Below are 27,358 nucleotides of genomic sequence, written 5' to 3'. Positions count from 1 at the left end.
TTGTGGTGTTATGTTGTTCTTCATCCATGGATGCTGTTTCTCCCCAGAGTCTGCATTGGAAGGGTGGGGGCCAGGCCGTCTGCATGCACCCGCCACGGTGGCCACTGCTGAGCCCAAAACAGACCAGGCACTGTATATCTACAGGCTGAGTCCCAGAGCTCAAAATTCTCACTCTGGCCTAAATTACAAGGCCAATGATGCAGCTGCCCCAGCCTCCAAGTTCTCAGGTCAGCCTCTGCACTGGCTGGCCAGCTGTCAGTCAACACCTGGATCGTATCGCCCCCTCAGCACTGCCCTCTCTCAAGGCCCCAGAGGCCAGGTGAGTAAAAAATGATAAATTAAGCAAGAACTTGCTTTGGACTGGCCCTTTGGGAAGACGGTATCCAGAGGATCTCCTTCCACTGTCTGGTGCCCTCTAGTCTTACCTGCAAACCTACCGCAGCAGGAGGACCACGAGCCTATCTCCTGGCTACCACACAGGTGATGGGAAACTCACCTCTCTCAGCTTCCACCAGGAAAAGGAACATGTGGCTTTTAATTCCAGCTGTTAAGTTATGATTCTGGACATCCCTTCTGCAGCTTTAGCAAGGATGCAAGTTCTTGTCCATATTTAGGGCTTGTGTTTTAAGAGGTAAGGATAGGCCCAGTGTGGTGGCTCAGGCACACCTGTAATCCCAGCACTTTGGGAGGCTGAGGCGGGCGAATCACCTGAGGTCAGGAGATCAAGACCATCCTGGCTAACACGGTGAAACACCATCTCTACTAAAAATACAAAAAATTAGCCGGGTGTGTTGGCAGGCGCCTGTAGTCCCAGCTGCTCAGGAGGCTGAGGCAGGAGAATGGTGTGAACCTGGGAAGCGGAGGTTGCAGTGAGCCCGGATTGCGCCACTGCACTCTAGCCTGGGCGACAGAGCGAGCTTCTGCCTCCAAAAAAAAAAAAAAAAAGGGTAAGGGTTACGGAATTGTATATGCTGTGGATAAGCTGATCTAGTCTGACCGTGTTACTGACCTGACCCTCCCAAGGTCACAGGGCCGGTTAAGTGCAGAGCAGGGACAGAGGCCAGGGCTAACTCCCAGGCCACTCCTCGGCAGGAGCACAGCCGTCCCAATGGCCTGGGGCTCCTAGGGGAGGGCCACTAAAGACATAAACCCAAACCAGGCTTGCTCCAGGAAGAAGGGTCAGGTCAAAGCTGCTCCTATCCCCATGCTTCTACTATTCGGGCCACAGGAGAGCACTTGGCCACTCCCCAAATCGTGTCCGGAGTCCCCCTCCAAAGCCGAGCCCTTTAACTGTTTAGAGAAGCCTCTCTTTGGAGCCCAGGCCCTGGCAAGCACCAGATCCTCAAAAGTGAACCCCCAGTCTAGAGCTGAGGAAATCTTCCCGGCTCAACTGGACCTCAGGATCAGATGACGAAACTGCTCGGATGGCGACATTGTCCCACTGCCCTCACCCACCAAGAGGGGGCAGCCTGAACCCGACCACCTAACTTGGTCATTAAGGACCAAAAATAGCCAGAAAGCCATCCTCGCGGGCAAGCCAGATTGGAGATTCGCTCAGGCGGAAGATTGAGTACATGTATCTTCGGGCGGGGGCGGGGGGGTGGACCGGCGGGGGCCCGGGGACGCAGCTCCTGAAAAGCAAAGTCCAGATCCCAGAGCTCCATGGAGCCGCCCCTCGGATTGGCCACCTACTGTCTGCGTTCTGCGTCCGTGTCCGCGCGGGGGCTCCGGGAGCCGGGCTCAGCCTTCTGCGCGGCGACCCACGCTCTGAGTACCCTTCTGTGGCTCCAGCATCCTGCACCCTCCAGGCGGACGGGCCGCGCCTTGACCTCTCCCCTCGCCAGCGCGGCACCAGAGCCAGGTGTAGCCTCCACCCAGCAGTCCGGGCGTGCGCCGGTGCCCCGGAGCGGTGCCCTGTCCTCGGCGCAGCGCTGTCCCCGCCCCCACCCGCTGCCCCAGCCTGGGGCGCGCGGCTCCTCCGCCGCTGCCCATCACGCGGCCCCTCGCGTCCACGCCCTCACCTGGCGCTCGTAGGCGGCCCCGGCCCCACGCAGCCTCACCGCAAGGTCCCAGGCGGCCAGCGGCGGCTGGAGAAGCAGCTCAGCCCGTGCGTCCGCGTAGACACGCGCACCGACCCCCCCTCGCTGCGTCCGGGCCGCAGCACCGCGCGCATGCCCGACTATATACCCGGCGCGTCAGCGACCGGACCCGCCCCCGACCCGCCCCCGACCCGCCCCGCTCGCCCCGGGGCTGCCACGTGGGGCCGGCAGACCCGGGACCTGGCCAGCCTGCGCCCTCCTGCGCCTCGCGGCCCTGGCTGTGGTCGGCGCCCGCTCCCACCCTCCATCCGGCCGTGACTCCCGAGTACCTCTGACTCCTCCTGCCTCCGGAAACCTCCCGTGAAGACCTGCTCCCCGGGCGCGGGAAGCTCTCACCGCCTAGCCTCCACCCCGCTCCCCCAGGAGGAGAGTCCTTACCCACTCGATTTGAATGTGCATTTTACCACTTTTGGTTCATCCGAAAAGCTTTTCTCTTCCCTCCCCAGTTCGGAAAGGTACTCCAGAAGGGGACGCGCCCTTAGACGATGGTTCTTCTGCATATTTCCACCAGCCAAAAGAACCAAAATTTCCTGGTCGAGTTCCAAATAAACCATATTATATTCACTTTTCAGACTTGATGCCGCACCGCTTCCCACAATGATCAGACGCCTAAAGAATCCTACTAACCCAAAGTTGGGAGAAATGTTAATTGGGTGAAGAATGTCCGAGGAGACTCTTCCGCTGTGGGACATCCCATTGAGATGTATATCAGGCCTGGGAAATGCAGATTTCTTGAGAAAATAAACCACTCTTTCGATTCCCATTGTTTCTGTTCTGCAGGACATCAGGACTATTTCCTCTATGAGCTAAGCCAGCTGCCACCTGGGCCTTTCGGGGCTCGGAGGAAGGGCTTTCTAGCCCAACTGTCGCGGCTTAGTACTCGATCTGCTCCTAGCACAGTGACTGATCCCCAGACGGCACTAGCTCTCTCTGAATTTGCGCAGGGAAGGGGGCCACATCCCACTCTCTGCAGGTCTTGCGGGGAGGACCCCCGTGATGGCGGCGCTAAGGAGGAAAGGAAAGCAGACAGTCGCTGGAGCCGGTGGCAAGAACTCAGCAGCTTGCTCTTCGCCAGGCCAGAGGGGGTCAGATTCTTCATGTTACTTTTGAAGAGTCTAGCTGGGCCCCGGGCGTTTCTAAAATTCAATTATCCTCACCCCGTAATTACAGTGCTGCAGTGGGTATGGGGGCAGCGGTGATATTCCTCTCATTTATTTTCCAAGTGATTTCAAAGTAATGATATCTCTTGCAGAATTTTCCTCAGAGCCCCTTCATCTTTGTAATAACCGTATTTCTCTCTTGATTAAACTTGGTGCATTCCGGACATTATGTCATCCGTTTGGGAGTCTCATCCCACTGTAGTGGGCCGTCAGAAAGGGGCCGATCCCCACCACACCTTTTGTTGAAGCACTGGAAAAGGAGTGAGAAGTCCACCCAGAGATAAAGTGAAATAAGCATGCTTCCAACACACAGAGCTCTGAAGGGTATGAAGCCCATAAACACGTATCCTAAAGGACTGTTAATCTCTTAAAACCAAAGTTGGAGAGCAATCCCATGGCTTTTCCAGGCTAGTTGTCAATACTGTCCACAGGAGAACTAGGCACCCTTCAAGGAGACTGCTGGGCAGAGAGGGGGCAGGACCAGACACCCCACCACCGGGCCTATCATGGCGTTCTCACTTGTTTTCAACCACACTAAAGGTGGAGCTGTCAAAGTCCACATAGGCAAGCAGAGCTGATAAGCTATCAGTAATCCATTAGGGAATACAATTAATTATTAACAAAAGGTCTTATTCTCCATATCTTTCCACCCACAAAATTCTTTAGGTATCCCCTAAATCCTTCCTTGTTGCTGGGTAGTTCTCAGTTTCTCATTCCTGGTGCCAGGCTTGGAGACCCACTTCTCTCTGCTCTCCACTTTATTATTATTATTATTATTATTATTATTATTATTATTATTATTATTATTTCGAGACAGAGTCTCACTCTGTAGCCCAGGCCGGAGTGCAGTGGCGCAATCTCAGCTTACTGTAACCACCCACTCCCAGGTTCAAGTGGTTCTCCTGCCACAGCCTCCTGCGTAGCTGGGATTACAGGCACCCACCACCCTGCCTGGCTAATATTTGTATTTTTACTAGAGACACGGTTTCACCATGTTGGCCAGGCTGATCCCGTACTCCAAGCTCAAATGATCTGCCCACCTCGGCCTCCCAAAGTGCTGGGATTACAGGCGTGAGCCACTGCACCCAGCCTCTGCTCTCCACTTTTTCCTCTCATTACCCATTTTCACTTGTCAAAATTCTAACTCCCCAAAGTCACCTCTCATCTGCAAACTTCTGGATTTTTCTGAATCCAGAAGTTTGAATTACCCTTTCATATTTTTTGACTGTAACCCACATTAAAAACATTTAACACTGCAACTCCAATATAAATAACAATATAAGCAAACAAAAATTTCACAAAATAGGCCTGACCGCCGCCATCATGGGTCGCATGCATGCTCCCGGGAAGGGCCTGTCCCAGTCGGCTTTGCCCTATCAACGCAGCCTCCCCACTTGGTTGAAGTTGATATCTGATGTGAAGGAGCAGATTTACAAACTGGCCAAGAAGGGCCTGACTCCTTCACAAATTGGTGTGATCCTGAGAGATTCACATGGTGTTGCACAAGTACGTTTTGTGACAGGCAATAAAATCTTAAGAATTCTTAAGTCTAAGGGACTTGCTCCTGATCTTCCTGAAGATCTCTACCATTTAATTAAGAAAGCAGTTGCTGTTCGAAAGCATCTTGAGAGGAACAGAAAGGATAAGGGTGCTAAATTCCATCTGATTCTGATAGAGAGCTGGATTCACCGTTTGGCTTGATATTATAAGACCCAGCGAGTCCTCCCTCCCAATTGGAAATATGAATCATCTACAGCCTCTGCCCTGGTCGCATAAATTTGTCTGTGTACTCAAGCAATAAAATGATTGTTTAACTAAAAAAAAAAAAAATTCACAAAATATCCTTAAAGAAATGCATTGCAATGATATTTTGTTATAGATCAATTTAAAAAAAAAAATGGTAACAAACCCACTAAGTTGACTTCATGACCATTATTAGGTTGTAATCCACAGAATTAAAACTTTATATGGTTGATGGTATTTATATTTTTTCCCTTAAAATTATTTCACTTTGCCGGGCACAGTGGCTCACGCCTGTAATCTCAGCACTTCGGGAGGTTGAGGCAGGCGGATGACCTGAGGTTGGGAGTTAGAGACCACCCTGACCAACATGGAGAAACCCCGTCTCTACTAAAAATACAAAATTATCCAGGTGTGGTGGCACATGCCTGTAATCCCAGCTGCTTAGGAGGCTGAGGCGGGAGAATTGCTTGAACCCAGGAGGCGGAGGTTGCGATGAGCTGGAGATCACACCATTGCACTCCAGCCTGGGCAACAAAAGCGAAACTCCGTCTCAAAACAAAAAAATTATTTCACTTTAATGTCCAACTAGACCTTAATCTGCCTTGATTACATGAGATTTCCCTATATACCTGTATCTCCTAATGTAACATCTTGCACATAACAGAGTCTCAATAAATATTTGCTGGATGAATGAACGGGCTGGCTCACTAAAAGTTTGGTATTGGGCAGTATTTAAGGGAACCCAGCGCAAAAATCTGACATTTTCATTGCTACTGTTTCGCTTCTGACAAGACACCACAGCTACCTGCCAAAAGATACACAGCCGGATTTCCCGTAGCTGAGGTGAACAGAACAGCCTTGGGAAATAAGCCAGAGAAATGAGATTCCAGCCCTGATTGTGCGGAGAGCGGGCTGGGGACTCCAGATGAAAGCCCTCTGTGCGGTTTGTGGTGACAAGGTAAGCAACTTGATCAGGTGGATGGGGCAAAATCCCTCTGCACCCCAGGTCTTAGGCCAGCTTTTCTTTTTTCTTTCTTTTTTTTTGAGATGGAGTTTCACTCTTATTGCCCAGGCTGGAGTGCAATGGCATGATCTCTGCTTACTGCAACTCCACCTCCGGGTTCAAATGATTCTCCTGCTTCAACCTCCCGAGTAGCTGTGATTACAGGTGCATGCAACCACGCCTGCCTAATTTTTGTATTTTTAGTAGAGATGGATTTTTGCCATGTTGACCAGGCTGGTCTCAAACTCCAGGCCTCAGGCAATCCGCCCGCCCTGGCCTCCCAAAATGCTGGAATTATAGGCGTGAGCCACCGTGCTGGCCTTAGGCCCGCTTTTCTTAGTCTGTCTGGAGGTCAGTGACCAGATTTCTCTGGTACTTTCTCAGGGGAAAATGAATTTTCTGTTTTGGGATGACTTAACAAATTTAAGAGGATTGAAAGGAATGTGAAGGTTCTATTCAACCCCAAATCATGTCAGAGGACTCAAGTACTAGCTCCCTGCATTGTCAGCTGAAAGAGAACAGCTTTAGAGGCCTCAATTGTTCATTTCTGTTGTCATCTGATGGTTTTGACACACAAAAAAAGATAACTTGGAAAGGTACTTGGTTTAGTAAGCTATAGAAATCTGTGCATTTTAGCTAAGTTGTCTAATTTTTTGGTAAACAACTGTTCATAGTATTCCCTTATAGTATATATATTTTTTATTCCCTATAAGTTTGGTAGCAATATGCCCTCTTTCATTCCTGATTTTGGTAATTTGAGTCTTTTTTCTCTGTCATTCTAGCTAAAGGTTTGCCCAATTTGCTAATATTTTCAAAGAACCAACTTGTTTTGTTGATTTTCTCTATCGGTTTTGTTCTTCATTTCATTAATTTCTGTCCTGATCTTTATTTTTAAAATATTATTTTTGTCCTCACCTGTGAATGAATGTTTAGTTGGGAATACAATTCCAAGTTTACAGTTGCAATTTTTTTTTTTTTTTTTTTTGAGATGGAGTCTTGCTCTGTTATCCAGGAGTGCAGTGGCACAATCTCGGCTCACTGCAACCTCTGCCTCCTGGGTTCAAGTGATTCTTCTGCCTCAGCCTCCTGAATAGCTGGGATCACAGGTGCACGCCAACACACCCGGCTAATTTTTGTATTTTCAGTAGAGACTGTGTTTCACCATGTTGGCCAGGCTGGTCTTGAACTCCTGCCCACCTTGGCCTCCCAAAGTGCTGGGATTACAGGCATGTGCCACTGCGCCCGGCCTACAGTTGCATTTTAAAATTTCTATTCCTCTTGTCTTAAGGCATCTACTGTGGTTTAGGAAGTGTATGCTGGTGGTTTGACTTTCTTTGTAAGCAATCTCTCTAACTTCTGGTTGGTTTTGTCTAACTGACAAATAATAATTGTACATATTTTTGGGGTACAATGTGATGTCTGGATACCTGTATACATTGTGGAATCATCAGATCTGGGTACTTAGCATATCTATCATCTCAAATATATATATATTATATATATTATATGTACATATTCTTTTTTGCCTTGTCTTTGTCAGGCTATTCCTTTAAAAAAATTCATTCCTTTGTAGTGGGAACATTTAAAATTATTTTCACTATTTTAAAATACACAGTATTAGGTGGGGCGTGGTGGCTCACGCCTGTAATCCCAGCATTTTGGGAGGCCAAGGTGGGTGGATCACCTGAGGTCGGGAGTTCAAGACGAGACTGATCAACATGGAGAAACTCCATCTCTACTAAAAATACAAAATTAGCCAGGTATGGTGGCGCATGCCTGTAATCCCAGCTACTCAGGAGGCTGAGGCAGGAGAATTGCTTGAACCCGGGAGGCGGAGGTTGCAGTGAGTCAAGATCGCGCCATTGCACTCCAGCCTGGGCAAAAAGAGTGAAACTCCATCTCAAAAAACAAACAAAATATACAGTATTAACTATAGTTACTGTGCTGTGCAATGGAACACTAGCACTTATTCTTCCTAACTGTAACTTTATACCCATTGACCAACGTCTCCCCTTTTCCCCGTCAACCTCCCTCTACCCCCACCCAGTATCTGGTAACTCCCTTTCTACTCTCTACTTCTGTAAGTTTGACTTTTTTAGATTCCACATACAAGTGAGATCATATGGTATTTGTCTCTCTGTGCCTGGCTTATTTCACTTAACATAATGTCCTCTAAGTTCATTCAGGTTGTCACGAGTGACCGAATGTCCTGTTTTTTATTTAAGGCAGAATAGTATTCCATTGTGTAAATGTGCCACATTTTAAAAATCCATTCATCTGTTGATGGACACTTAGGTTGTTTCCGTATCTTGGCTATTGGTGAGTGCTGCAATGAACATGGGAGTGCACATATCTCTTCGGCATACTGATTTCTTTCTTCTTTTTGGAGACAGAGACTCGCTCTGTCACCCGGGCTGAAGTGCAGTGACACCATCTTGGCTCTTGGCTCACTACAACCTCTGCCTCCAGGGTTCAAGTGATTCTCATGCCTCAGCCACCTGAGTAGCCGTGATTACAGGCGTGCAACACCACACCCAGCTAATTTTTGTATTTTTAGTAGAGACGGGTTTTCAACAGGTTGGCCAGGCTGGTCTGGAACTCCTGGCCTCCAGTGATCCACCCTCCTCGGCCTCCCAAAGTGCTGGGATTGCAGGTGTGAGTCACCACGCCCCACCCAGCATACTGATTTCAATTCCTTTGGGTATATACCCAATAGTGGAATTGCTGGATCATATCTGGCTGTTTTGTTTTCATGATTCTCAGTTTCTATAGTTTCATGTTCTATAGTTTCATGTTCTATAGTTTCACTATAGTTTATCTAGCAATGGATATGCTTTTTTTTTATTTATTTTTTTGAGACGGAGTTTCACTCTTGTTGCCCAGGCTGGAGTGCAATGGCGCAATCTCAGCTCGCCAAAACCTCCACCTCCCCGGTTCAAGCGATTCTCCTGCCTCAGCCTCCCGAGTAGCTGGGATTACAGGCATGCACCACCACGTCTGGCTAATTTTGTATTTTTAGTAGATACGGGGTTTCTCCAGGAGGCTGGTCTCGAACTCCTGACCTCATGTGATCTGCCTGCCTCAGCCTCCCAAAGTGCTGGGATTACAGGTGTGAGCCACAGCGCCCAGCCATATATGCTTTTCTTTATCTCCAGTACGTTTCTTCAGTTGGATGATTTTTTTTTTTTTTTTTTGAGATAAGATCTCACTCTGTCACCCAGGCTGGAGTGCAGTGGTGCGATCACAGCTCACTGCATCCTTAACCTCCTGGACTCAAATGATCCTCCCACCTCAGCCTCTTGAGTACCTGGGACTACAGGCATGTGCTACCATGCCTGGCTAATTTCTTATTTCTTTTGTAGAGACAGGGTTTCACCATGTTGCCCATGCTGGTCTAAAACTCCTGAGCTCAAGAGATCCACCCACCTTGGCCTCCCAAAGTGCTGGGATTACAGGTATAAGCCACCACACTGGCACATATCTTTCATTCTGGAAAATTCTCAGCCTCTGCATCTTCCATACTGTGTGCCACCTATTCTTTCTATTTTAACCTGCAGGAACTTCTCAGACACATGTTGGACCTGCTCATTCTCTCTGCTCTCTTCTCTTCCATAGGTCCTATTTATACCTCTTTGTGGGACGATCTAATGGACCGCATGGGTGTCCACCAGGCTCTGGAGCTTTCACAAGTCTGGGCCAATCTTTATGCTAATTTTTCAGCTTGTGGCCCTTCAGCATGCTGGTAACAAAAATTCAGGCTACACAGCCCAGGCTTGGGGATTTTTCATGGATGTCTTTTTCACCCTATCCATTTCCCTGGTCAAACACCACATTTCCCTGTGGCTGCCCCAGCATGATTGGCATGGGGTTCTCTGGTCCCCTTCCAGCTTCCTGCTCTCTTCATGCAGGAGACTCAGCTGTAGCAATCCTGCACTTCGCAGGGGCTCAGGCTGTTATGTCCTGGCCCTACCTGGATGAAACCAGAATCCTGGGAGCTGTGCTAGTACCCACTCGGCTTCCCTTTCCTTCTTGTAACAAATATTAACCTTCCTCCCTCCCCCACTCCCTTCTCCTTTCTTCTCTGGTAAGTTGGCTATCGCTGATAAACCTACACTGACATGCTACCCAGAGTCCATAGTTTACATCAGGGTTCACTCTTGGTGTACATTCCATGGGATCAGACAGATTCATAATGACATGTACTCACCATTACAGCATCACAGTGAATAGTTCCACTGCCCTAAAAATCCTTTGTTTCTGCCCATTCATCTTTCTCTCCACAATTGCTGATCCTTTTTTTTGAGACAGAGTTTTGCTCTTATCACCCAGGCTGGAGTGCAATGGCGTGATCTCAGCTCACTGCAACCTCCGCCTCCAGCCTCAAGCAATTCTCCTCCCCCAGCCTCCCGAGTAGCTGGAATTACAGGTGCCTGCCACCACACCCAGCTAATTTTTGTTGTACTTTTAGTAGAGACGGGGTTTCACCATGTTGGCCAGGCTGGCCTCGAACTCCTGACTCATGATTTGCTCACCTCAGCCTCCCAAAGTGCTGGGATTGCAGGTGTGAGCCACTGCACCTGGCCAAACTGCTGATCCTTTTACTATCTACACAGTTTTGCCTTTTCCACAATGTCATGTGTTGCAGTCATACATAGCCTTTCCAGATTGGCTTTTTCCAATTTAGTAATATACATTTAAGTTCCTCTGTGTCTTTCCATGACTTGATAGCTCCTTTCCTTTTAGTGCTGAATAATATTCCACTGTCGTGGTGCAGTTTATCCATTCACCTACTGAAGTACATCTTGGATGCTTCCAAGTTTTGGAAACGATGAATACAGCTGCTATGAATGTCCGTGTGCAGGCTTTCGTGTGGACATGAGTTTTCATCCCCTTTGGGTAAATAAACACCAAGGAGTATGAATGCTGCACCATGTGATAAGATTATGTATGTTGTTTTGTAATCCTGTTTACTTTTATTGAAAACTCTCTTCTCAAGTAGCTGTATCAGTTCCTGTGGCTCTGCAACCTCACCAGCATGTGGCGTTGTTAGTGTTTTGGATTTTGGCTATTCTACCAGGTATGGAATGGGTTTTAATTTGTTTTAAACCTTGTTTTAATTTGCAGTTCCCTAAGGATATATGATGTGGAGCATCTTTTCATACGCTTATTTACCATCTGTGCATCTTTGGTGATGTCTGTACAGGTCTACTGCCGATTTAAAAAAAAAATTGACTAGTTTCCTTATTAAGTTTAAAGAGTTCTTTGTATATTTTGGATAACAATCCTTGATCAGATGTGTATTCTGCAAATATTTTCTTTCAGTCTGTGGCTTTTCTTCTCATGCTCTTGATGTTCCTCATTTTTTGAAAAAAAGAAAACTCTAGGCAGGAAAAGTTACTAAGTAACTCAGCTAGCCACAGAGCCAGAAAGAAAAAACGGTCTTCTCTAATAATCCCAAGTCTCTAGAAAAATTAATTTCAGGCCCAAATTTTAAGGTTTTAAAATATACAGTCATTTCTAAAATTCCTTCTTTTCACACCATTCAACAAAATGCTGCCCAAGTAAAAAGGACCCTGTCACACCGTACAGCAGTCCCTCCTTACCATGGTTTCATTTTCTGAGGTTTCAGTTGCCCTTGGTCAGCCAAAGTCCAAAACTATTAAATGGAAAACTCCAGAAATTCATGTTATAAATTGCAAACTGTTCTGAGCAGTGTGATGAAACTTCACGTTGTCCCACTCCATCCCCCGGGAACATGAATCATGTCTGTCCAGAATATCCGCACCAGTGATGCTACACATTAGTCACTTAATAGACATCCTGAGTTTCAGATTCAAATAACATAGTACCGTATATATAGGATTCAGTACTATCTGAGGTTTCAGGCAACCGCTGGGGGTATTCAAATGTATTTTCCATGGGTAAGAGACTACTGCACAGAAATGAGGTTCTTTCTAGAATGAGTTCAGGAAGCACAGAGTTTCTAAATAAATAGGAAAACTGTAGTATTCTAAAGATATGTAGTGCTTAAGTGAGCAGCTAGGTGCTTTGGGAAGGTACTTGAAACTTTTAATTTTTTTGGATACATAGTAGTGGTACGTATTTATGGCATACATGTGATATTCTGATACAAGCATATGATGTGTAAGAATCAAATCAGGGTAACTGACTATCACTTCAAACATTTATCTTTTTTCTTTTTTTTTTTTTTTTGAGACAGAATCTTGCTCTGTCACCCAGGCTGGAGGGTGGTGGCACAATCTTGACTCACCACAACCTCTGCCTCCTAGGTTCAAGCAATCCTCCTGCTTTAGTCTCCTGAGTAGCTGGGACTATAGGCACATACCACCAAGCCTGGTCAAGTTTTGTATGTTTTGTAGAGTCAGGGTCTTGCTATGTTGCCCAGGCTGGTCTTGAAGTCCTGAGGTCAAATGATTCACCCACCTCAGCCTCCCAAAGTGCTGGGATTACAGGCATGAGCCATGGCACCTGGCTCATTTATCATTTCTTTGTATTAGGAACATTCCAATTCCACTCCTGTATTTCGAAATGTACAATAAATTTTTGTTAACTATAGTTGCTCTACTGTGCCACTGAACACCAGATTTTATTCTTTCTAACAGGATTTTTGTACCCAGGGAAGGTATTTCAATGGTGACAGACACACAGTGAGGTATATGTAAAGAAGGGCAAGCGTTAAAAGAGTGGAGCGGTGAGGAGGCTGCCCTTGCAAGTGGACGCACTCTGGCTCTCACTAGGGTAACAGAAATTGTCTGATGGGAAAAAGAGAGCTAAAAACCACACACACACACACACACACACACACACACACACACACACACACAGAGTAAAAGTGCCTCATCTGTCCGAGAAGTGAGGCGGCTACTGTCTTTTTCAATAAGTCTTCTTATCCAGCTCATGATGAAATTACCTGACTACTAACACTGGAGTTGCATCTTAAAGCAGAGTAATGAGTGTTTCTAGGAAGTGCTGCAGCTCTCTGAAGAAAATTACATCAATATAATAATAAATAAATGACACTATTTCAAACGCAACGACACACTGTCATACAAAGTTGTTTTTATTTCCCACCCCATGACCCAATCATTTGGCATTAAAACAGAAAAACAAGGCAAGAAAACCAAGAATAAAAAGTGAAGAAATTTTTGTATTATAATGTATTCAACCATTTGTTCTGATTATCTAAGAGAAAAAGACTATTAGGAAATCTAACTTCAACAGAAAAATTCAAAATGCTTCCAAAGAAAATCAGAAAACTGATCTGTTTAGCCAGAGACCAGTGGTTCACAGTGTTTGATTCCGCGGTTTTTAAATTCCAGGTCCTTGTCTCACCCTAATGTCCCACACTCCAAATGAAACCAGAAGTGCACCAACAACACCCATCCCTCCTCAACCTCTGCTGAGCACCGCAACAAACTAAAAACATTCTTGGTTTTCTTCTATTAAGGAAATATTTTTTCTTTTTTTCTATATGCTAATCTTCTTTATATCATTTCAATTTTAGTATATGTGCTGCTGAAGTGAGCATATTTTAAGGATTTTTAAGCTAAAGTGTCTTTTCTCACACACAGTCATATAAAAGGGGTATTTCTGCTTTGTCCCCTCCCTGCCATCATACCAAAAAATAAATAAGTACATAAATACAAATTAGAAAAGGTTAAATAAGACTGGCTTTTAAAACCCAATAAAGCAAGACGAGACAGAACTAGGCCCGAAGGGACTGGGAGAAGATTCTAAAATGGAAAGGGGGAAAAAAAAACAGAAAAAAACGGCTTTCCAAAAACACTGAAACCCATGGTATGTGACAACTTTCTAAACCGTCTGGACTTTGGTAGGAGTGTCACGTTTTCCAAAGCTGACTTCTGGAAATCTCAACCTGGATTCACAAAAATTCCAGCAAAGTGAGCCAACAGCCAGGAAGAGATTATTTTGCAAGAGAAAGGGGGTCATTCCATTTACAAACATATATAAATAGAAATAAAGGCCACACACCTGGGAGAAAAGCTCACTAAAAACTCCCACACCAACCTGAACTTCCCTAGCTGCTAGATTTTTTCCACCTGTTAAAAAACTAAAAATTACTGAAGACCAGGCACAAAGCGCAAAAGAGCATGTGTATATTTGGGGGAGGAAGAAATCGACATGGTATGCTGGAAAGTTACCCAAAGCCACGGAAAAAGCTTCATCTGCACTCTTTCAAGAGGCCAAGGGAAGCCATTTTCAAATCCAACTCAAGTCACAGGACATCATCAATCCAATCCCCAGAGAGGACTCAGTCAGCAAGGGCCTACCTATGCCACAAACTGATTTTACCACACGCCTTGCACACCTGCCAGTAACAGCAGTATCTACTTGAAAACTTTGCTTCACAGACCTTCCACCTTTCCCAGTTGCCTGAGTTATTCTCTTTAGGAAACATGCAATGACTTCATTAATTATCATCTCTGGCTCCAGAAATGGGAACCACTTAGTGGGCACAGCTTCGAAGTATAATGGCTGCTTCTGCAGGTTTCTGCAGCTCATGTTGGCCTTTTTTTTTTTTTTTTTTTTTTGAGACAGAGTCTTGCTCTGTCACCAGGCTGGAGTGCAGTGGTGCAATCTCGGCTCACTGAAACCTCCACCTCCCGGGTTCAAGCGACTCCCCTGCCTCAGCCTCCCGAGTAGCTGGGACTACAGGCGTGCACCACCACGCCCGGCTAATTTTTTTGTATTTTAGTGGAGATGGGGTTTCACCACGTTGGCCAGGATGGTCTTGATCTCCTGACCTCATGATCCACCCACCTCGGCCTCCCAAAGTGCTTGGACTACAGGCATGAACCACCGTGCCTGGCCTGGAGGCTCTTAATGGTCCCCCAGAGTCACCTGCTCCACCTGCAGAGCGGCAGTATTACCGTAACTTGCTCTACATAGACAACAAGGCCATTTTCAGCTGTTACTTAGAAACTTACTTCTTGGCAATATTAGCTTTAAAAGATAAAAAAGAAATCTTATTCTACAGGGTTGGAGAAAGGGAAAATAACACAAAAGCCCACTTCAGTCTCTGTTGATTCTGCAATAGTCACAGCTGAGTTCAGAGGCTGCCTTTCTTCTCACCAGCCCATCTCCAAGCTGTGCAGTCACAGGAAGAACAGGTTCTCACACAGCTGGATGGCTGGTTCATGATGCAGGATGTGTCCTGACAGGAAAGCTAGCTTGTGGGCATATTTGCAAGGAGCTGGAACTCTGATGGTGCCAGGCCAATTCCAGTACATGTGGCACAGTTTGAAAGTCAGCCTGTAGGCCAAGAAGAAAATATAATTCTCATCACCCTCCACCTTCAATTTGTGGCATGCAATACAATACAATACCCATAGGGATATGACACAGAGCACACCTTCCTGAAAACTGGGGAGCAGAGGAATACATGATGCAGCTTTTTAGAATCATTATTTTTAAGTGGACTTGTTTCTATTCCCACTATTCATAAGTCAGACGACATGGGTAAATCTTCTCAATGTAGGCATTTCCCAGTTTTTTTTTTTTTTTTTTTTAAGATGGAGTCTTGCTCTGTTGCCCAGGCTGGAGTGCAATGGCTCAATCTCGGCTCACTGCAACCTCCTCCTCCCGGGTTCAAGCGATTCTCCCATCTCAGCCTCCCGAGTAGCTGGGATTACAGGCATGCACCACCACACCCGGCTAATTTTTCTATTTTTAGTAGAGATGGGGGTGAGGGGTTTGCCATGTTGGTCAGGCTGGTCTGAAACTCCTGGCCTCAGGTGATCCGCCCGCCTCAACCTCCCAAAGTGCTGGGATTACAGGCAAGAGCCACTGCACCCGGCCTCCTGTTTTTATAGGAAAACAAAGAGAAAATATTTCTTGTTTACAAGAAAAGGCTGGAGAAAGGTAAGTACTCTAATGGAGTAATTATATAATCTGAACTTAATGACGTTGGGTCTCAAGTCTGGCTGTATATCATAATCACCTGGAACAGATTTAAAAAATACAGATGCCTTAGAATATTTGGGGGGAAGCCTGGCATCAATATTTTTTAAAGCTCTTTAAGTAAAAGTAATTTTAATATAAAACCAGGATTTCTAATCACTCCTCAAAAAGACACCAGTATTGTTACAGATATGAAGAAGAAAGTCAAGAGGTAAATATATTTGGGGGTGAACAGTGAACCCATCTTGGCTAGCACACTGGAATTATTTAAGAAAGAGAAAGAGTAAGTTACTGACGGGCCCACCTCTGCATATGATCAGGGCTCAGGTTTGCGGTATTGAGAACACAGACATAATGCGTAGGAATGCCACAGCCCTGTCGTACATGATGGGCAAGAAGGTAGAAATCCACCCTAGGAAGGAAAAACCACAAATCAGTGATATGGTCGGATTCGGCCAGACAGAGCTGGCAAAGATCCTGGAGATCATTCTAGTTCCTTCAATTAAGGCTCAGAGAGGTCAAATGATTGGACCAAGGACACAGAGGCCAGGCCAGTATTAGAACCCAGGTCTCCTGACTCAAGAGGCTACTGAAGAATGGTGGTGGTGGTAGCAGGCTGGGTGCAGTGACTCACGCCTGTAATCCTAGCACTTTGGAAGGCTGAGGCAGGCAGATTGCTTGAGCCCGGGAGTTCAAGACCAGTCTGGGCAACATGGCAAGACCCTACCTCTACAAAAAATGTAAAAATTAGTTGGGCATACGCCTATTGTCCCAGCTACTCAGGAGGCTGAGGTGGAAGGATCACCTGGGCCTAAGGAGGTTGAGGCTGCAGTAAGCTGAGATCACATCATTGCACTCCAGCCTGGACAACAAAGCGAGACCCTGCCTCAAAAAGGAAAAAAAAAAAAAAATGGTGGTAGAAACTCCCTTATCTACCTTTAGAAGTTAAGCATACACCATCTTAGCAAAACAATGCATGTTCAACTTTACACTTAAGAGGTAAAAGCTTTCTTGTTTTTACATCTTTTTTTTGTTTGAAACAAGTCTCTCTCTGTTGCCCAGGCTGGATTACAATAGCCTGATCTGAGCTTACTGCAACCTCTGCCTCCTGGGTTCTCTTGTCTCAATCTCCCGAGTAGCTGGGATTATAGGCATACACCATCACACCTGGTTAATTTTTGTATTTTCAGTGGACAGGGTTTTGCCATGTTGGCCAGGCTGGTCTTGAACTCCTGATCTCAGGTGATCTACCTGCCTCGGCCTCCCAAAGTGTTGGGATTACAGGTGTGAGCCACCGTGCCAGGCCCTTAAATATTTTTTAAAGCTTCATTCTTTTAATGGTAGCATCTCTGAGATTCTAGTCCACACCTCTCCAGGAAACCTCCCCATTCCAATACTCAGGAAAGCGATAACATCTCCACCTTATTCTTCCTCCAATACTACATATTTTACTCACTTACCACTCACAGCTTGTTATTGTATGATCTACCACAGTTCCAGGAGTAGGAGTCACAAAGTGGTGAGGAGCAGCCAGATATAGATTAGTACTGATTTTCTTCTGAACTACAAACACCACCATCTTGGGCTGATAATTCTCAAAAGCCTCAAAACACTTCTGTAGTTGAGGAATCTCATAGTTGGCAACTGTCTTCAGTTGGCCATCAGACACTCCATCACGGTATACCACAATCTTCTCTGGTAGACGGTGGTTCACCTGAAATGACAGCCAGGATGTGGTGACTCACAGGGCCCTCAGGCTACAGACCACAGTCAGTGACAGGCCCACTCACATTGTGCAACCTGGAATCAGGGCAGATCCTTTTGCAGTTAGTCTCAAAACTACTGTGCCTAGAGGGCAGGGAAAAAAAGCTTCTGATCATTTTTAGACTTCCTTGGGGTAGTAAAACATGTCTGGTGCAGCAAAGGTGTTATAAAACATGAAAGCAAAACAAGCAAGTTATGAGTCACATGCATAAGGCTTATCCACAAAGAATGCAAACAAGTTCAAAGGAATGGTGGGAAAACTACAGGCTGAATCAATTTTGCTTCTACTTGGATTTAACACTAATAACTGTCTGGGCAAAGAATAAGGTAAAGTGTTACAGAAATTCTAACATAAGACCACATATGCCACAGATCCGCCGCCATCAGATTTTTACCTATTGGCAACATCTCAAGTTGCCAATAGGTAAAAGGACCCTTAAGTATTATCCTACAATCTGGTATGCTGTGAAACATTTTTACTGGAACTAAGTAATGAGCAAACAGCTAGATATGTGAATTGTCTATGGGTCCAAATTAAATTAAATGCTTGCTTGAATCAATTTGAAGAATACTTTTTTTCCCCATTTAGGGAATATAATTGTGTTCTAGTTGTGTTCAACTTCTTTTTTCTTTTTTTTGAGACGGAGTCTGGCTCTGTCGCCCAGGCTGGAGTGCAGTGGCGTGATCTCGGCTCACTGCAAGCTCCGCCTCCCGGGTTTACGCCATTCTCCTGCCTCAGCCTCCAGAGTAGCTGGGACTACAGGCACCCACCACTATGCCTGGCTAATTTTTTGAAATCCCGTAGAGACAGGATTTCACTGTGTTAGCCAGGATGGTCTCGATCTCCTGACCTCATGATCCACCAGCCTTGGCCTCCCAAAGTGCTGGGATTACAGGCGTAAGCCACTGCGCCTGGCAGGTGTTCAACTTCAATAATTCAAGAAGGGCCAGGCACGGTGGCTCACGCCTGTAATCCCACCACATTGGGAGGCCAAGGTGGGTGGATTACCTGAGGTCAGGAGTTCAAGACCAGCCTGGCCAACGTGCTAAAATCCCGTCTCTACTAAAAATACAAAAAGTAGGCGGGCATGGTGGCAAGCACCGTAATCCCAGCTACTTGGGAGGCTGAGGCAGGAGAATCACTTGAACCCAGGAGGCAGAGGTTGCAGCAAGCTGAGATTGTAACGAGCGAAACTCCATCTCGGAAAAAAAATAAAATAAATTCAAGAGGATAAGTTCAGTTCAACTTAAAATGGAAGTTCTCTTTAAAAGTGCCTTAATTTAATTTGGTTTTGATTCTAGTGGAGTGTGGTTCATTCTAAGTTTGTGTTCACGCTTACCCTCAAAAACCTAAATTATGGGCTGGGCATGAGTGGCTCACGCCTGTAATCCCAGCACTCTGGGAGACCAAGGTGGGTGGATCACCTGAGGTCAGGAGTTCAAGACCACCCTGGCCAACATGGTGAAACTCTCGTCTCTACTAAAAATACAAAAATTAGCCAGGTGTGGTGGTGCGCACCTATAGTCCCAGCTACTCAGGGGGCTGAGGCAGGAGAATTGCTTGAACCTGGGAGGTGGAGGGTACAGTGAGCCGAGATTGCACCACTGCACTTCAGCCTGGGTGACACAGCAAGATTCTGTCTCAAAAAATACAAAAACAAAAACAAACAGAAAAAACCACCCAAAAACCTAAATTATGAATTAGGTTTAGATATAAATTACATATATGTATGCACCGTTCCTTACAGGTTACACTACATGAAAATGCGATTTCCAAGAATACTTTTAAAACATAAGCACTTAGAATCCCTTTAAAAAGTTCTGAGTTTCAATTTTTTCTTGTTTTTTTTTTTTTAAATAATTGAGGTCTCACTCTGTTGCTCAGGTTAGACTGCAGTGGTGCAATGATAGCCACTGCAGCTTCAAACTCCTAAGCTCAAAAGATTCTCCTGCCTCAGCCTTTCAAGTAGTTGGAACTACAGGTGCTTGTCACTATGCCAGTTAATTAAATCAATTAATTTTTTTTGAAACAGAGTCTCGCTCTGTTGCCCAGGCTGGAGTGCAGTGATGCAATCTTGACTTATTGAAATCTCTGCCTCCCAGGTTCATGCAATTCTTGGTCCTCAGCCTCTCAAGCAGCCGGGACTAGCTGGGACTACAGGTGTGCACCACCGTGCCTGGCTAATTTTTGTTTTCTTAGCAGAGACGGGGTTTTGCCATGTTGGGCAGGCTGGTCTCAAACTCCTGACCTCAGGTCATCTGCTTACCTTGGCCTCCCAAAGTGCTGGGATTACAAGCGTGAGCTACTGTGCCCAACCTAATTTCATTTTAAAACATTTAGAACTTTGGGAGGCCGAGACGGGCGGATCACGAGGTCAGGAGATCGAGACCATCCTGGCTAACACACAGTGAAGCCCCGCCTCTACTAAAAATATGAAAAAATTAGCCTGGCATGGTGGCTGGTGCCTGTAGTCCCAGCTACTTGGGAGGCTGAGGTGGCAGAATGGCGTGAACCCAGGAGGTGGAGCTTGCAGTCAGCCAAGATTGCACCACTGCACTCCAGCCTGGGCGACAGAGCGAGACTCCGTCTCAAACAACAACAACAACAACAAAAACATTTGGAGATAGGGTCTCACTATGTTGCCCAGGCTGGTCTCAAACTCCTGGCCTCAGGTGATCCTCCTCCCTCAGCCTCCCAAAGTGCTGAGATTACAGGAATGAGCCACCACTTCTGGCCCAGAATTTCAAATATTTTATTAATGACCCCCTTTCCTAAGAAGCCTCAAGCACTACATTTACAAGTATGTAATTCATCCTCACAGTCTCAGATTGTCCCAGTTTATGATACCTTTATTTTTTTTGAGATGGGGTGTCGCTGTCTTGCCCAGGCTGGAGTGCAGTGGCACCATCTCTGCTCACTGCAACCTCCACCTCCTGGGCTCAAGCCATCCCTCCTGCCTCAGCCTCCTGAGTAGCTGGGACTGTAAGTGTGTGCCACCATGCCTAGCTAACTTTTGTATTTTTTGTAGAGACAGAGGTTTCACCATGTTGCCCAGGCTAGTCTCGAACTCCTGGACTCAGTGATATGCCTGCCTTGGCCTCCCAAAGTGCTCAGATTACAGGTGTGAGATACCACACCTGGCCTGTAGTACCTTTAAAAATTTTTTTTGGCTTTCCAGCATCTACTCCATCTTTTCTCGGTAATAGCACTTGAGTTTCCTCCTGTCTGGTGGGACTATTAGTCAACGTGCCCTAACCCAAACCAAGGCTTCCCAACCTGTCAGCACTACTGACATTTGTGGGCGGATAATTCTTCATCCTAGAGGGCTGTCCTGTGCACTGCAGAATCCACATTTAACATCATCCCTGGCCTCTATCCACTAAATGCCAGGAGCAATCTCTCACCCTTCTAACTAAAAATGCCTTTATATATCACCCGCTGAGAGGACAAAATTGCTCCCAGTTGAGAACCACTTCACTAACCAAAGGATGTGTAGATGACTCAAGCCACACCAACAGACTGCTCCTCCCTTGCTCTCCATCTTGAGTAGGGAATGAAAAACACTGGAGTTTGGCCCTTCAGTGGCAGTGCCCCTTCAGGCCCCTGCTTCTGAAACCCCAGGAGTTAGCCTGAATCATGCCCATTTTCCAGCCTGGGGCTCCACCTTCTCACCAATCCTCTGAGACTCTGCAGGATCTTGCCAATTTCTATTCTGCTCAAGTTACCAGTTCCTGTTAATTCCCAAAGACTCCTAACTGACTTGCTGTGTTAAAAGGTAGATAACCCAGGAGCTCAGATCTGGAAGAAACCCCTCATTTGACAGACAAGGAAACAGTACGCTGGATTTGGGATCAGGAGACCTTGGGACTGAGTCTGACTCTGCTGCTCCTTTAGCTATGACCTTCAGGACTCAGTTCAGTTGAAAAGTGAAGAAAAATGATCACCTCACCTTCTTCTCAGGGTTGTTAAAAGGGATAAAGTAAAATCTTAATATATATATATACATATATATATTATATATACTGTACACAAAAGTTGAGACTGAGCTAGATCAAGGATATATAAATAGTCCAAAGCACAAAGAAGGGACTTAATAAATCAACAGAGTGAGAAATAGAGGGCCAGGCACAGTGGCTAACGCCTGTAATCCCAGCACTTTGGGAGGCTAAGGCAGGCGGATCACTTGAGGTCAGGAGTTTGAGACCAGCCTGGACAACATGGTGAAACCCTGTCTCTACTAAAAATACAAAAATAACCCAGGCATGGTGGCGTGCACCTATATAATCCCAGCTACTTGGGTGGCTGAGGCAGAAGAATCGCTTGAACCCAGAGGGCAGAGGTTGCAGTGAGTGGAGTTTGTGCCTCTGCACTCCAGCCTGGGTGACAGAGTGAGATTCCATCTCAAAAAAAAAAAAAAAAAAAGAAATCAAATTTGACTTTGGTAATTACTGACATCACCTCCTTCTTTAACATTTGCCAACCAACCACTGAGTTCAAGGCACCACACTCAGCCCTATGTAGGCCTCCAACAGAACTGAAAGGAATCAAGGAGCTGAAAAATCTAAAAATAATCAACAATGTTAAGCTGTCTAGGTCATCCAGTTTATTTTCTTCATTTTATAAGTTATAAAACTATGGTTGAGGGAGGAGTCAGAATATAAGACAAATTACAAAGCTGAAACATAACTCCTAAACGTGTTTTTTTTTCTTTTTTCTTTTTTTGAGACAGGGTCTTGCTGTATCACTCAACCTCCCAGGCTCAAGCGATCCTCCTGACTCAGCCTCCTGAGCAGCTGGGACTATAAGCATAGCTGGGACTACAGGAATGTGCCATCAAGCCCAGCTAATTTTTTTATTTATAGTAGAGACAAAGTCTCAATATGTTGTCCAGGTTGGAACTCCTAAATGTATGTTATAAAAACCACTTCAGTACTCAGTAGACACACGAAACAGTAAGTATTGAATGCTCTTGAAAACAAGACTGTGCTTATTAATCTTGGTAACCCTTGGGCAAGGGTTAGTTAGGCAAAAAATATCTGCTGAGTATTTGAGATGTGAATGTATTGATTCATACATAAATTTATCTCAAGGGACACGCGGGGTGTCCTTCTGTCGCCCAGGCTGGAGTGCAGGGGCCGGATCTCAGCTCACTGCAAGCTCCGTCTCCCGGGTTCACGCCATTCTCCTGCCTCAGCCTCCCGAGTAGCTGGGACTGCAGGCGCCCGCCATCTCGCCCGGCTAGTTTTTTGTATTTTTAGTAGAGACGGGGTTTCACCGTGTTAGCCAGGATGGTCTCGATCTCCTGACCTCGTGATCCGCCCGTCTCGGCCTCCCAAAGTGCTGGGATTACAGGCTTGAGCCACCGCGCCCGGCCCTTGAGATGTTTTTATGTGTGGCTCCATTCATTCACGGAACAAATACTTCATGTCCACTAGATATGAGCCACTGCATTTATCTCAGAAAATTAAAACATTATTATTTTCGAGATGGAGTCTTGCTCAGTCACCCAGGCTAGAATGCAATGGCATGATCTAGGCTCAATGCAACCTCCGCCTCCCAGGTTCAAGTGATTCTCCCGCTCCAGCCCCCCGAGTAGCTGGGATTACAGACACCCGCCATCACGCTTGGCTAATTTTTGTATTTTTAGTAGAAATGGGGTTTCGCCATGTTGCCCAGGCTGGTCTCGAACTCCTGACCTCAAGTGATGTGCCTCACTGTCTCAGCCTCCAAAAGTGGGTTTTGGGATTATTACAGGCATGAGCCACCGCGCTCAGCTAAAACATTATTTTAATACAATCTAGATCCTCACGGAACTCAAAAAGGGGAGGCAGGGAGGCAGACACATAAAGTAAATGCCCTCAATATATTATAAATAACATAATAAAGATAAAAATAAAATGCTTTGGCAACAGAGGAGTGTAAGAGATTTGCCTCCTAGAGGGAGAAATGTGTCAGGAAAAGGTATAAAGAATGAGTTGGCCGGGCACAGTGGTTCACGCCTGTAATCCCAGCACTCTGGGAGGCTGAGGTGGGTGGATCACCTGAGGTCAGGAGTTCGAGACCAGCCTGGCCAACACGGTGAAACCCCATCTTTACTAAAAATACAAAAATTAGCCAGGCGTGGTGGCGAGTGCCTGTAATACCAGCTACTCGGGAGGCTGAGGTAGGAGAATCACTTGAACCCGAGAGGTGGAGAGTGCAGTGAGCCAAGATCACACCACTGCTCTCCAGCCTGGGCAACAGAGCACGACTCCGTCTCAAAAAAAAAAAAAAAAAAAAAAGGCTGGCAGCAGTGGCTCACGCCTGTAATCCCAGCACTTTGGGAGGCCAAGGTGGGTGGATCACGAGGTCAGGAGACAGAGACCATCCTGGCTAACATGGTGATACTAAATCATGTAAATTTAGTAGAGATACCCCATCTTTACTAAAAAAAAAAATACTAGCCGGCCACGGTGGCAAGTGCCTATAGTCCCAGCTACTCGGGAGGCTGAGGCAGGTGAATGGTGTGAACCCGGGAAGCAGAGCTTGCAGTGAGCCGAGAGCGCACCACTGCACTCCAGCCTGGGTGACAGAGTGAGTCTCCGTCTCAAACAAACAAACAAAAATCTGTTTCTGTTAACATGCTGAATTGATTGATTGACTGACTGATTGAGACAAGGTCTTGCTCTGTTGCTCAGGCTGGAGTAAAATGGTGTGATGATGGCTCACGCAGTCTTAACGTCCTGAACTCAAGCAATCCTCCAACCTCAGCTTCCTGAGTAGCTGAGACTACAGGGATATACTACCATGACCAGCTAACCTAAACAATTTTTATACATATGAAGTCTCACTATGTTGTTCAGGCTGGTCTTGAACTCCTGGGCTCAAGTGCTCCTCCTACCTCAGCCTCCCAATGTGTTGGGATTACAGCCACGAGCCACTCTGCCCAACTAAAAATTTTCCTTAGAGATGGGTCTTGCTATGTTGCCCAAGCTGGTTTCAAACCCCTGAACTCAAAAGATCCTGCCACCTCAGCCTCCTGAGTAGCTGGAACTACAGGCATGCACCACTATGCTTGGCTTATTGTGATTTCTTTTTTTTTTTTTTTTTTTGAGACGGAGTCTCGCTCTGTCGCCCGGGCTGGAGTGCAGTGGCCGGATCTCAGCTCACTGCAAGCTCCGCCCCCCAGGTTCCCGCCATTCTCCTGCCTCAGCCTCCCCAGTAGCTGGGACTACAAACGCCCGCCACCTCGTCCGGCTAGTTTTTTGTATTTTTTAGTAGAGACAGGGTTTCACCGTGTTAGCCAGGGTGGTCTCGCTCTCCTGACCTCGTGATCCGCCCGTCTCGGCCTCCCAAAGTGCTGGGATTACAGGCTTGAGCCACCGCGCCCGGCCGTGATTTCTAAGTAAGTTAATAAACATTGAAAATTTTACCTTCTAATATGCTAATTATTGACAGATATGTATCCATATAAATAAAAACTCTTTGGGGGCCTTCAGTAATATTTAAGAATATAAAGGGGCCCGAATATCAAAAACTTTGAGAACTCCTGAACTAGAGATACAAATCTAAATACAGATATTAAATTAAATAAATCACATGTGAGTTTAAGATTATCTGGGGGGCTTCAGGTGGTGAACCACGAATTCTGAGAAGCCCCACAACTCAGGACATCTGGAAAAGCTGGGCAAAATATGAAAACATGTAGTTTGTGAAGGCCCTAGATGCAGCCTAGCATCAGAGGAGGAAGGACAGGGCCCAGGCGAAATCAGTCAAGCATGCAAAGGCATGCTTCCCTGGCAGGGCTGCTGATTCCACCATGGGAACTAAAAAGCTGTCAGGTGGAGGAGTGCTTTTCATTTTGAACAGCTTTACTGAAATGTAGTTTGATATACCATAAAACTCATCCTTTTATTTACTATTATTATTTTTAGAGACAAGTTCTCACTCTGTCACCCAGGCCTGAGTACAGTGGTGTGATCATAGCTCACTACAGCTTTCAACTCCTGGCCTCAAGCAATACTCACACTTTGGCCTCCCAAAGCTCTGGGATTACAGATGTGAGCCAGCACACCTGGCCAAACTCACCCACTTAAACTATACAATTCAAAGATTTTTCATACTTTCAGAATTTTGAAACCATCACCACTATCTTATTTTAGAACATATTCATCACCCCGGCTGGGCATAGTGGCTCACACCTGTAATTCCAGTACTTTGGGAGGCCGAGGTGGGCAGATCACCAGGTCAGGAGATCAAGACCATCCTGACTAACACGGTGAAACCCCGTCTCTACTAATAAAAAAAATACAAAAAATTAGCCGGGCATGGTGATAGGGGCCTGTAGTCCCAGCTACTCAGGAGGCTGAGGCAGGAGAATGGCGTGAACCCAGGAGGCGGAGCTTGCAGTGAGCCGAGATCGAGCCACTGCACTCCAGCCTAGGGGACAGACTGAGACTCCATCTCAAAAAAAAAAAAAAACACAAACATATTCATCACCCCAAAAGGTAATCCCATATCCACTGGCAGTCACTCCCCCAGTGCCTCCTTCCTTTGACTCCTGGAACCTACTAATGTGTTTTGTCTTCATGGGTTAGACTACATCACACAAATAAAATCATAAACGGTTTATGTTTAAATAATTTGACTGAACATAATGTTTTCACAGTTCATCCATGTTGCAGTATGTCTGTCCTTCATTCCTTATTACAGAAAAATATTCCATTGTGTGCATATGTCACATTTTGTTTTGTCCATTCATCAGTCTGTGGACATTTGTGGATTTTTAAAATTTCATTTTATTTTTGAGACAGAGTCTTGCTCTGTCGCCCAGGCTGGAGTGCAGTGGTGTGATCTCAGCTCACTGCAACCTCTGCCTTCCAGGTTCAAGCGATTCTCTTGCCTCAGCCTCCCTAGTAGCTGAGATTACGGATGCACACCACCACGCCTAGCTGATAGTTTTTGTATATTTAGTAGAGATGCGGCTTCGCCATGTTGCCCAGGTTGGTCTCGAACCCCTGGCCTCAAGTGATCCGCCTGCCTCAGCCTCCCAAAGTCCTGGGATTATAGGTGTGAGTCACTGCACCTGGCCCATTTGTATTATTTCAATTTCTGGTTATTATGAATAATGTTGCTACGAACATCTGTGTATAAGTTTTTGTGTGGACTTATGTTTTCAATTTTCTTGGGTACATACCTAGGACTAGAATTCTTGGGTCATGTGGTAAATCTGTTTAACTTTGATTTTTATTTTATTTTACGTATGGAGTCTATGTTGCCCTGGTTGGAGTACTGTGGCTATTTACAGGTGTGATCATCACACACTACAGCCTTGGTTCAAGTGACCCTCCCACCTTATCTTTAAGAGTAGCTGGGACCACAGGCTTGCACCTCCAGGCCCAGCATGTTTAACTTTTTAAGGAACTGCCCAACTGTTTTCCAAAGTGGTTGCACTATTTTACAATCCCATTACCAATCTATGAAGTTTCCAATTTCTCAATGTCCTGTACAACACTTTTATTACTTGTCTTTTAAATTTTATCCTCTGCCCCTCCAGGTTTTTAAGCAATTCTCTGCCTCAGCCTCTGGAGTAACTGGGATTACAGGCGCGTGCCACCATGTCTGGCTAATTTTTTTTTTTTTTTTTTTTTTTTTTTTGAGACGGAGT

At 45.9% G+C, this 27,358-nt stretch overlaps 3 protein-coding genes across 5 annotated transcripts in view; 1 reads left to right on the top strand and 2 right to left on the bottom strand.

The window, feature by feature from the left end:
• The window catches only part of SLC39A14 (solute carrier family 39 member 14), a 56,999-nt gene extending 54,820 nt beyond the window's left edge, over window positions 1–2,179 (bottom strand). The window contains exon 1 of the mRNA XM_023216687.3: window positions 2,022–2,179. The gene's annotated coding sequence lies outside the window, so the exon portion shown is untranslated. The remainder of the gene's footprint in view (window positions 1–2,021) is intronic.
• A 2,399-nt stretch (window positions 2,180–4,578) lies between these two features.
• On the top strand, window positions 4,579–5,089 carry LOC111545768 (40S ribosomal protein S13-like). The gene has a single exon (XM_023216861.2). It carries the CDS (start codon window positions 4,583–4,585, stop codon window positions 4,958–4,960), a length of 378 nt encoding a protein of 125 aa, XP_023072629.1. The 5' UTR covers window positions 4,579–4,582; the 3' UTR covers window positions 4,961–5,089.
• Window positions 5,090–13,072: 7,983 nt separating this feature from the next.
• PIWIL2 (piwi like RNA-mediated gene silencing 2) overlaps window positions 13,073–27,358 on the bottom strand; it is an 89,198-nt gene continuing 74,912 nt past the window's right edge. The window contains exons 21-23 of one of the 3 annotated variants that reach the window (XM_023216858.2): window positions 17,408–17,661; window positions 16,252–16,359; window positions 13,073–15,299 (exon numbers count right to left, since the gene is read on the bottom strand). In XM_023216858.2, coding sequence (XP_023072626.1) covers window positions 15,143–15,299; window positions 16,252–16,359; window positions 17,408–17,661 — 519 coding nt within the window. In that variant the 3' untranslated portion in view covers window positions 13,073–15,142. The remainder of the gene's footprint in view (window positions 15,300–16,251; window positions 16,360–17,407; window positions 17,662–27,358) is intronic. The other 2 variants (XM_023216859.1, XM_023216860.2) reach the window with 2 other exon arrangements.

This window comes from Piliocolobus tephrosceles, chromosome 7, assembly GCF_002776525.5.
Source record: "Piliocolobus tephrosceles isolate RC106 chromosome 7, ASM277652v3, whole genome shotgun sequence".
NCBI classification, from domain to species: domain Eukaryota; kingdom Metazoa; phylum Chordata; class Mammalia; order Primates; family Cercopithecidae; genus Piliocolobus; species Piliocolobus tephrosceles.
This window is presented reverse-complemented; position numbering and strand designations above follow the sequence as displayed.